At 54.2% G+C, this 10,912-nt stretch overlaps 1 protein-coding gene across 2 annotated transcripts; it reads left to right on the top strand.

Annotated features, from left to right (window-relative positions):
- The first annotated feature begins 3,286 nt into the window (after window positions 1–3,286).
- Window positions 3,287–10,845, top strand: GALK1 (galactokinase 1). Of its 2 annotated transcripts, none has more exons than XM_082443259.1 (8): window positions 3,287–3,592; window positions 4,454–4,643; window positions 5,084–5,203; window positions 5,407–5,542; window positions 5,652–5,833; window positions 10,189–10,339; window positions 10,441–10,603; window positions 10,696–10,845. In XM_082443259.1, exons 1-8 carry the CDS (start codon window positions 3,302–3,304, stop codon window positions 10,765–10,767), a joined length of 1,305 nt encoding a protein of 434 aa, XP_082299385.1. In that variant the 5' UTR covers window positions 3,287–3,301; the 3' UTR covers window positions 10,768–10,845. The 2 variants fall into 2 exon arrangements, with proteins under 2 accessions (XP_082299385.1, XP_082299384.1); XM_082443258.1 differs by having other exon boundaries at window positions 3,538–3,766.
- The last annotated feature ends 67 nt before the right edge of the window (window positions 10,846–10,912 follow it).

The following is a 10,912-nucleotide window of genomic DNA, read 5'->3' as shown; positions in this document are numbered from 1 at the left end:
TCAGAATTCCCAGAAAGCTCTTTATTCCTTTGTCAGAGCATTTATCTCAGTCAGGGTGGGGCGAGGGTCAGATTGAGACTGCCTCCCTATCAGACCAAGGCTTTTATCTGGCCCACTGCCTGCTGGAGAGTCCAACGATGTCTGTTGTATTAATGGATGATTGATTATAATAGCAAACATTTATTCTGTGCTTACCAAGTGCCAGGGGCTGGGCTGGGCACTCTGTGAAGATGACCTCATTCACTTCCTTTTGAAACAGTCTGTTGGGAAGGAAACACACTAGCCCCACTTTACAGATGAGAAACTGAGGCTCAGAGGGGTTAAGTCATCTGACCAAGATCACACAATAGTAAGGGCAAAGATTTGGGCTCAGAGCTGTTGGACATCAAAGCTGAGGTGGGTAAATGATGTGCAGAGTCGGGGAGGCTTCTCCGGTCATTGCCTCGTGGGGAGGCATGGTTTGTGTGTTTAATTCCATTTCAACCAGCCCCAAGGGCCACTCACCGTTTTGTCTTGTTTTATTTTGCCTATGCCAAAAAATGCTTTACTGAGGAGTGCTCAAAAGGCCCATTTAAAGTGTATAATTCAGTGGTTTCAGTATATTCACAGATATGGATAAACCATCACCGCTGTCAATTTTAGAACATTTTCATCACCACAAAGGGAACTTGGTACTCTTTCCTAACACCCTCTCATTCTCCCATTCCCCTCAGCCCCAAGCAACCACTAATGTACTTTCTGTCTTTATAGATTTGCCTGTTCTGGACATTTCGTCTGGATAGGATCATACAATTTGTAGTCTTTTGTGACTGGCTTCCTTCATTTACTATGTTTTCAAGGCTCATCCGTGTTGTAGCAGGTATCAGAACTTCATTCTTTTTATGGCTGAATAATATTCCCTTGCATAGGCCACATTTGGTTTATTCATTTTCCCTTTTGGATTGCTTCCACCTTTGGGCTAATGTGAATAGTGCTGCTATGAACATTAATGTACAAGGTTTTGTGTGGCTATATTTTTTCTCTTGAGTGTACATTTAGGAGTGGAATTGCTGAGTCATACGATAACTCTATGGTTAACATTTTGTGGAACTGCTTAATTGTTTTACATTCCCAGCAGCAGTGTATGAGCGTTTTGATTTCACCACATCCTCACCAACACTTGCTATTTTCTGTCTTTTTTTTTTTTTTTAACTTAAGCCATCCTAACGGACGTGAAGTACTATCTCATTGTGGGTTTTTTTTTTTTTTTTTAATTTGTTTATTTTTTGGCTGCGTTGGGTCTTCATTGGCCGGCTTTCTCTAGTTGCAGCGAGCGGGCTTATTGTGGTGGCTTCTCTTGTTGCGGAGCACAGGCTCTAGGCACACGGGTTTCAGTAGTTGTGGCACATGGGCTCAGTAGTTGTGGCGCACAGGCTTAGTTTCTCCACGGCATGTGGGATCTTCCTGGACCAGGGCTCGAACCTGTGTCCCCCGCATTGGCAGGTGGATTCTTAACCACTGTACCACCAGGAAGTCCCCTCATTGTGGTTTTGATTTGCATTCTCCTAATGACTAATGATGTTGAGCATCTTTTCATATCTTCTCTGGAAAAATGTTCAAATCTTTTGCCCATTTTTTTCAAGCTTTTAAACCTTTTCTTTATTGATCCCCAAGCCTTATATTTAATCTTTTTGCCCATTTTTAAATTGTCTTTTTTACCGTTGAGTTGTAAGAGCTCTTTATACATTCTTCTTTCTTTTTTTAAAAATTTATTTATTTAATTAATTTTTTTGGCTGCGTTGGGTCTTCTTTGCTGCACGCGGGCTTTCTCTAGTTGCGGCGAGCGGGGGCTACTCTTCGTTGTGGTGCATGGGCTTCTCATTGCAGTGGCTTCTCTTGCTGTGGAGCACAGGCTCCAGGCGCGTGGGTTTCAGTAGTTGTGGCACGTGGGCTCAGCAGTTGTGGCTCGTGGGCTCTAGAGCACAGGCTCAGCAGCTGTGGCACATGGGCTTAGTTGCTCCACAGCGTGTGGGATCTTCCCAGACCAGGGCTCGAACCTGTGTCCCCTGCACTGGCGGGCGGATTCTTAACCACTGCACCACCAGGGAAGTCCCTCTTTATACATTCTGTTTAAAAAAAATTTATTTATTGTTTCTGGCTGTGTCGGGTCTTTGTTGCTGCTTCGTTGCTTTTCTCTAGTTGCAGCGAGCAGGGGCTACTGTTCGTTGTGGTGCATGGGCTTCTCATTGCAGTGGCTTCTCTTGCTGTGGAGCACAGGCTCCAGGCGCGTGGGTTTCAGTAGTTGTGGCACGTGGGCTCAGCAGTTGTGGCTCGTGGGCTCTAGAGCACAGGCTCAGCAGCTGTGGCACATGGGCTTAGTTGCTCCGTGGCGTGTGGGATCTTCCCAGACCAGGGCTCGAACCCGTGTCCCCTGCATTCTTAACCACTGCGCCACCAGGGAAGCCCTCTTTATATATTCTTGATACAAGCCCCTTAAATATGATTTGCAAATATTTTCTTCCATTCTGTGGGTTGTCTTTTCACTTTCTTGATGGGGTGGTCCTTAGATGCACAAAAGTATTTTATTTTGATGAAGTACAATTTACATATTTTTCTTTTGTTGCTTGTGCTTTTGGTGTCATATCTAAAAAACCATTGACTAAGCCAAGGTCCCAAAGGTTTAATCTTATGTTTACTTCTAGGAGTTTTCAGAGCTGACTTTTGAATGTTCTTGGGGCAACCCCCTGAGCAGACCCCAAGCTACCCTGGCTGCAACCCTCCACAAAACCCCCACTCTAATCCCGAAGGGTCTGCTTACATTTCAGCCTTTCCCCTCCAAGGTTTCATATGTGGTGGCCAGCTGTGGACAGGCATGCAGTCAGGAGCTGCGGACAGCTTGAAGGTTTAGGATGCAGGCTGGTGAGAGAGGAGGTGGCTAGTGTCAGACTCTGGGCACCAGGCCCTGGGACCAAGGTTCCAGGCTGAGAAAGCACCTGCTGGGGCCAACAGCCCAACCTACCTTGGCAGCTGGGTGGGTCCTTCCAGGAGGGGCTGGGCCCACTGCTGTCCATCTCTACCTTCCCTACTCCTCCATTGCTAGGAGCTGGGACAGCAGGTCCACTCTAGAAGAGAAGCCTGTAGAAAGTGACTCCACCAAACTTGGCTTTCCTTATTTCTATTTACACTGATTGTCCGGCTGCCCTCTTACAGATTTATGATCAGAGGCTGGTGACCTCTCACAGTTGCAGGACTTTAGGACCTAGGAGATCCTTTTGGGAAACCCAGGTGTTGGAAGCCAGCTCTATTGCTCCGGCTCGGGTAGATGGCTGGGTGGATGGGTGTGGACACAGAGAGGGGCACCAGGGCCAGGAAAGAGCAGCTCAGATCTCCCGGGCCGGCCAATACCCGCCCCGCTGGGCGCCCAGCACTCCTTTGGAAAGCCCGCCGCCGGCCCGCCCCGCGCGCCCAGCTGGTGGATTGGGCCGGAACCGCGGGAGGGGCGGGGCCAGCGCGGCCCGATTTGGGGCGGTGCGTGCAGCTATGTGAGCCGACGCCGCGCGGCTCCGCCCCGAGCATCCCGAGCCGACCCGACTGCGCCCGGCAGAGCCGCAGGGTGAGTGTCATGGCCGCTTCCGAACAGCGCCAGCCCGGGGAGCTGCTGGCCAAGGCCCGGAGAGCCTTCCTGGAGGAGTTCGGGGCCGAGCCCGAGCTGGCCGTGTCGGCCCCGGGCCGCGTCAACCTCATCGGGGAGCACACGGACTACAACGAGGGCCTGGTGCTGCCCATGGTGAGGGGCTGCGCGGGAGGCGCCATCTCCCCGCGCGCGCTGTCGGGCGGGCCGCTCCGAACTTTTACTCCAGCCGAGTGTGGGGGACGAGCACGTGGGAGAGACCCTAGGACGGGGCATTTCACACGTTGGAAGGGAGGAAACGGGGAATCCGCGAGGAAGTAGGCTGTGGACCGCTGATCCTCGCCATCTCCTTGGGAGCCACCTCAGATTGTCGGGGAATGCGGAAGGGGGCCCAACTGCAAACCGAGGCGAAGTAGCCCTAAGCCTCCTGGTCCAGCCCGTTCAGTTTGCAGAGGAGGGAATGGAGGCACAGAGAGGGCTAGTGATCTGCTCAGGGTCACACAGCTGAGGTGGAGCTGCCTTAGTCTGGGGCTATGTCCATCCCACCTTGCATCTTCCAAAATGGGAAGGCGTCAGAAAGAGCTCGTCTGATTCTGTTTTCCTATTGACCCACAGCCAGGAGCCCACGCTTAGGGCAGAGTACAGGTCTGCACTCCCTCTACACTGGCCCTGCCCCTGAAGACCTATGGGATGGGACCCAAGCCCCCCAAGGCCAGATGAACATGCAGGCTCTTCCCTGAGACACTCCCTATTCCCTTCATGTTGAGCCTGGAGGTCACCTCCTTGTCTGTCCCTGGCCCCTTGGTATTGGAAGTTTTGCATACTATTTGTTTCTTCTGCCAGGCCCTGGAGCTTGGGACTGTGCTTGTGGGCAGCCCCCGGGCAGATGGGCTTATCTCCCTCCTTACCACCTCTGAGGATGCCGACGAGCCCCGGCGGCTGCAGTTTCCCCTGCCCACAACCCAGCGGCCACTGGAGCCTGGGGCCCCCCACTGGGCCAACTACGTCAAGGGAGTGATTCAGCACTACCCAGGTATGGGGCCCAGGCCTGGGTCAAATTCCTGTCTCTCAGCCACAAAGCTCATTAGCTCATCTAATCCACTGTGGGGGTAGGCATGCAGGGTGGAGCATCCCCATTGTACAGGTGAGGAGACTGATGCCCCGAGAGGTTCTAGAACTTGCCCTGGGTTGCCCATGACACGATTGGAGGAGCCAGGGTTCAAACCCCAGCCCGTTGGTCTCCAGAGCCCTAAACCAGGAGAACTAGGAGACCGTGACCTAGGAACCTCAGGGTAGGAGGATGGAGGGCGGCGGACCCCTTGGCCCAACAGGTTGGTGGCCTCTGACAATTGAGACACATTTCCCTGGAAGCAGCTGCCAGGCAGTTGCCTCCTTTGTACCAGAATACATGCCCTTCTTGTGCTCATCCTTCCAGATGGCCCGTCTTACCATCATCCATTCTTTCTCCTGCAGCTGCCCCCCTCCCTGGCTTCAGTGCAGTGGTGGTCAGCTCAGTGCCCCTGGGGGGTGGGCTGTCCAGCTCAGCATCCCTGGAAGTGGCCACGTATACCTTCCTGCAGCAGCTCTGCCCAGGTACCTCCTAGACCCCACCTCCCAACCCAGCCCTCCTTCCCTGAGGTCCTGTGATCAGAGCTTCCTACCCCAATTGTGGCTTTGGGGGAGTGGGTGGGGAATCTCCCTGGAGTATCATTGGACACACTGGGGGCTGCTCCCACCCTCCCACCCCTAGTGCTCCCTCCTGGGCCCCAGCCTTCCCACCTTGCCCTGTGCTGCAGACTCGGGGACAATAGCCGCCCGGGCCCAGGTGTGTCAGCGGGCTGAGCACAGCTTCGCAGGGGTGCCCTGTGGCATCATGGACCAGCTCATCGCACTGCTGGGGCAGAAGGGCCACGCACTGCTCATTGACTGCAGGTCAGGGGCTCCCCTTGTCCCCTCCCACCTCGTAGGAGCTCCTGGATGAAACATGCGTGGCAAACAGACGCTTGGCCTTGTCATCTTCCTGGCTCCATCTCCATCCCAGGTCTCTGGAGACAAGCCTGGTGCCGTTGTTGGATCCCAAGCTGGCTGTGCTCATCACCAACTCCAACGTCCGCCACTCACTGGGCTCCAGCGAGTATCCCCTGCGGCGGCGCCAGTGTGAAGAAGTGGCCCGGGCGCTGGGCAAGGAGAGCCTTCGTGAGGTGCAGCTGGAGGAGCTGGAGGGTGAGAGCTGGCTGGGTGTACTGTGTCCTGGAGATGGCTGGGCACCCTGGGGTGAGGGGGGCTGCCGGGGTCTCGCTGTGGCTTTGACCCGGATGTACATCCCCTCACCTCCAGGGACCTCTGCCAAGCTCTGCCCACTCCCCCAACACTGCTGACTTAGCACTGCTTGAAATCTCCATATTGTTTTTTCTAATGTGAGGATAAAGTATCCACCGTGGAAAATACAGAAAAGTACAAAGAAGAGGACTTCCCTGGTGGCGCAGTGGTTAAGAATCCGCCTGCCAATGCAGGGGACACGGGTTCGAGCCCTGGTCCAGGAAGATCCCACATGCCGCAGAGCAGCTAAGCCCATGCGCCACAACTACTGAGCCTGCGCTCTAGAGCCCGTGAGCCACAACTACTGAGCCTGTGCTCTAGAGCTCGCGAGCCACAACTACTGAAGCCTGAGTGCCCAGAGCCCGTGCTCTGCAACAAGAGAAGCCACCACGAGAAGCCCGTACACCGCAACGAAGAGTAGCCCCTGCTTGCCGCAACTAGAGAAAGCCCGTGCGCAGCAACGAAGACCCAACGCAGCCAAAAAAAAAAAGAAGTACAAAGAAGAAAATAACAAGCTATAAGATCACTACCCAGAGATAGCCACTATTAGCATTTTAGTATATTTCCTTCCAGTGTTTTTCTACATCTGTATTTTCTTTTTTAAAATTAATTAATTAAAATTTTTTTTTTTTTTTTGGCTGCGTTGGGTCTTCGTTGCTGTGCATGGGCTTCAGTAGTTGTGGCGAGCGGGAGCTGCTCTTCGTTGTGGTGCGCGTACTTCTCATTGCGGTGGCTTATCTTGTTGCGGAGCGTGGGCTCTAGGTGCGCAGGCTTCAGTAGTTGTGGCACGTGGACTTCAGTAGTTGTGGCTCACAGGCTCTAGAGCGCAGGCTTAGTAGTTGTGGCGCACGGACTTAGTTGCTCCGTGGCATGTGGGATCTTCCTGGACCAGGGCTCAAACCTGTGTCCCTTGCATTGGCAGGCGGATTCTTAACCACTGTACCACCAGGGAAGTCCCAATTTAAAAATTTTTAATTGAAATATCCTTGACTTACAATGTTATGTTAGTTTCAATATATGTATTTTCAAGGTTGAGTATACGCAGTGTTGCCACCTGCCCTTTTTTTTTTACTTAACATTATCTCAGAGCCCTTCTCTATGTCATGAAAGGCCTGTCATCAACACGGCTTTTTAAAGCTACATAGCATTTCAGCATCTAGGTGCACTGTAATTTACTTAACCATTTTCTGGTAATCATACCTAACACCGTGATGGATTTTTTTTTTATATAAATTTATTTATTTTTGGCTGCTTTGGGTCTTCGTTGCTGCACACAGGCTTTCTCTAGTTGTGGCGAGCGGGGGCCACTCTTCGTTGCGGTGCGCGTACTTCTCATTGCGGTGGTTTCTCTTGTTGTGGAGCACGGGCTTCAGTAGTTTTGGCGTGCAGGCTCAGTAGTTGTGGCTCACGGGCTCTAGAGCACAGGCTCAGTAGTTGTGGCGCATGGGCTTAGTTGCTCCACGGCATGCGGGATCGTCCCAGAACAGGGCTCAAACCCTTGTCCCCTGCATTGGCAGGTGGATTCTTAACCACTGCGCCGCCAGGGAGGTCCCTGTGATGGGTTGGTTTTTTTGTTTGTTTGTTTTTATTTTTGGCTGCGTGGTTCTTCATTGCTGTGAGTGGGCTTTCTCTAGTTGCAGTGAGCGGGGGCTACTCTTCGTTGTGGTGCTCAGGCTTCTCATTGCGGTGGCTTCTCTTGTTGCGGAGCACAGGCTCTAGGCACGCAGGCTTCAGTAGTTGTGGCTCACGGGCTCTAGAGCGCAGGCTCAGTAGTTGTGGCGCACGGGCTTAGTTGCTCCGTGGCATGTGGGATTTTCGCGGACCAGGGATCGAACCTGTGTCCCCCGCATTGACAGGCAGATTCTTATCCACTGCGCCACCAGGGAAGCCCCCTTGATGGGTATTTTTTTTTTTTTTTTGGATGGGTATTTTTATACATAATTCTTTCTCTGCATTTTCTTCCTGTTTTCTTAGGATTAGATTATTAGGAGTAGGATCACAAAGTCAAAACATAACTCTTTTTTTTTTTTTTTTTGGCCATGCTACATGGCTTGTGGGATCTTTTTTTTAATTTAATTTAATTTAATTTTATTTATTTTTGGCTGCATTAGGTCTTTGTTGCTGTGCACGGGTTTTCTCTAGTTGTGGCGAGCAAGGGCTACTCTTTGTTGTGGTGCGCTGGCCTCTCATTGCGGTGGCTTCTCTTGTTGCGGAACACGGTCTCTAGGAGTGCGGGCCTCAGTAGTTGTGGCTCACAAGCTCTAGAGCGCAGGCTCAGTAGTTGTGGCGCATGGGCTTAGTTGCTCTGCAGCATGTGGGATCTTCCAGGACCAGGGCTCGAACCTGTGTCCCCTGCATTGGCAGGCGGATTCTTAACCACTGAGCCACCAGGGAAGCCCGGCCTGTGGGATCCTAGTTCCCCAACCAGGGATTGAACCCGGGCCTTCGGAAGTGAAAGTGTGGAATCCTAACCACTGGACCGCTGGGGAATTCCCATAACGTGTATTTTTAAGTTTTCTGATACACATGGCCAGGAAGATCTATTGAACAGTTTAAAGGTCATATAAACATTAACTCATTTAATTCTCTCACAACTCTGTAGAGCAGATATTGTTATTGTTCTCTCTTTATTTTTCTTTTTTTTTTGATTGGGGAATGTACAGTAAGTGGCCGTGCTGAGACTTGAACCCAGGCTGATCAGCTCCATCCTCCTGACTGAGGGGCCAGGCTGCTGGCATTGGGAGCTGTGCCCTCCCTGGCAGTGTCGGGGTGCCCATCTCAGAGACCATCTTGTCCTTGGTGAACTGTCACCTTCAGACCTGCCCCACCTGCTCTCTGCAGGTGACTGTGGCCAAGCTTTTCACACTTGAGCGCTTTTGCCATTTCTTCCCTCCACCTCAGCCCTTCCATCTGCTGCCTCCCCCGGGGGTCTCCCTCTACCTCAGGAACAGTGCTGCCCTCTGCCTGCCTTTCTGCCCTCTGCCTGGCTCCTCCCCTTCTGCTTTGAAACATGCCCAGTTTTCTAACCTCCTAAAGTAGAGTCTCCTTCCCATGCCAGTCCTCTGGGAAGAGTACCCATTGCTCACGGCCCCCGTTTTCTCATTTCCCCTCATTTCTAAATCCTCTGAATATGCCCGCCCGTCTCCCAAGCCACCCGCCATGACAGCTCTCCCAGGGGTTCCCCACAGAAACCTGGGGGTTGCCCTCCCTGCCCTCTCAGTGCCAGATCTGCTTGGCCACAGCCCCGTGTCTCTGCCCAGGCCTGCCCCAGGCTTTGTCCCCAGCACAGAGCGCCAGCCACGGCTGCTCCGCGGAGGTCTCCGATGGGAGCCTGCAGCCCCCACTGGGGTCCTGCAGCCTTCGCCTGACCCTGACAGAATGCCTCCTCCTTCCCCTGGACGCCTCTCCTTTTGACTTCCCCTTTTCTGTTATTTCCTCGCCCTTGTCACTGCTGTCTGAAACTTCAGAGCCACCTCTGAGTCCTCCCTGCCCTCCTTTCCTTCCTCCCCACACCCGGCCTCTCTTGCTCTCTGACTGTTTTAACAGCTGCCAGCTCCTGGCGCTGGCTTCTCCCAGCAGGGCCCCCTGCGCAAGGCAGTCACTTTCGTCAGCTAGAGCTCAGCTCCATCCCTCCCCTGCTCCAGAACCTCTCTGGCATCCAGAATTAAGTTGTAAAGTCCTAAGCGCTCAGGGCTGCCATTAGCAACTCAGCTTGCTCTGCCCGCTTCAGCGTTAGCCAGTGGGACGGCTTGCTGGTTCCCTGGGGTGCCCCGGGCAGACCTGGTCTGTACCCCAACTCTGGAGCCCTGGCCATCGGAGGCTACGCTGTTAACTCCAGCAAAAACACCAGCAGGACTTTTCCTTCCTGTTCTGTCTTGGCCTCTTGAAGGCAGCATTGTGTCCCACTCACCATGGAAGCACCAAGAGTCTGGGGCTCAAACTGCTGTTTATCGAGCACCCGCTGTGTGCCAGGCACCCTGCTGGGACCACTCCATGTGTCTGCTCACCCAGTCTTCCCTGCGCGCCAAATGAGGCGGGTGTCCCCTTTTATAGTCGAGGAGGGGAGGCTCTGAAACCTTGGTCACCAACCCGAGGTTCTACCCACAGCTCGGTCAGAACCAGGTCTCAGACTGGAGATGCCCCCGCCCCGCCCCCCCGCCCCCCCAGCCAGCGCCCTGGAGCCATCGTGCCCCTTCTCCACATGCACAGGGGCCCAGAGGCGGTGGATGGTGGGTCTGCTGACTCCTTTTCCGCCCCAGCTGGCAGGGAGCTGATGAGCGGGGAGGCCTTCCGGCGGGCGCGGCACGTGGTGGGCGAGATCCAGCGCACGGCCCGGGCAGCAGCCGCCCTGAGCCGCGGCGACTACAGAGCCTTCGGCCGCCTCATGGTGGAGAGTCACCACTCGCTCAGGTGAGATCCCGGGTGCCCAGCACCTCCTGGTCACAGGCTGTCCCCTGTGCCGGATGGGGCTGGTTCATGGCCTCCCCGCTGCCCCTGCGTCCTCTCTGCAGGGATGACTACGAGGTGAGCTGCCCCGAGCTGGATCAGCTGGTGGAGGCCGCGCTCTCTGCGCCCGGGGTTTATGGCAGCCGCATGACAGGCGGTGGCTTTGGTGGCTGCACGGTGACCCTGCTGGAGGCCTCCACCGCTTCCCTAGTGATGCAGCACATCCAGGTGGGCAGGTGCCAGAGACCGGGGGGAGCGGGAGAGATGGGTTCCCAGGGCCGTGCTGTGCTCAGACCCCACCCGACCCGTCCCTCCTACAGGGGCAGTACAGCGGGACCGCCACCTTCTACCTTTCCCAGGCGGCCGACGGCGCCCAGGTGCTGCGCTTGTGAGGCCCTCCCAGGCCGGCCCACGGCAGGCCTGCCCTCCAGCCTGGGTGCTCAATAAACTTGTATTACCTCCGGCTCTGATACCTGCCTGTCTCCAGAGGTGGATGTGTGCTTGGGCATCAGAGAAAGGTGGGTATAAGAACTGCTC

Source organism: Balaenoptera physalus (genome assembly GCF_965194825.1).
Source record: "Balaenoptera physalus genome assembly, chromosome: 20".
Taxonomy (NCBI): domain Eukaryota; kingdom Metazoa; phylum Chordata; class Mammalia; order Artiodactyla; family Balaenopteridae; genus Balaenoptera; species Balaenoptera physalus.
Note: the sequence above shows the minus strand (reverse complement) of the source record. Positions and strands in the feature narration are given on the sequence as shown.

Coding starts and splice junctions, on each gene's coding strand:
- GALK1 (XM_082443259.1), top strand. CDS start 3,302: ATGGCTGGGTGGATGGGTGTGGACACAGAGAGGGGCACCAGGGCCAGG. Junction 3,593..4,453: donor GCGCCCGGCAGAGCCGCAGG/GTGAGTGTCATG, acceptor TTCTTCTGCCAG/GCCCTGGAGCTTGGGACTGT. Junction 10,604..10,695: donor TAGTGATGCAGCACATCCAG/GTGGGCAGGTGC, acceptor TCCCTCCTACAG/GGGCAGTACAGCGGGACCGC.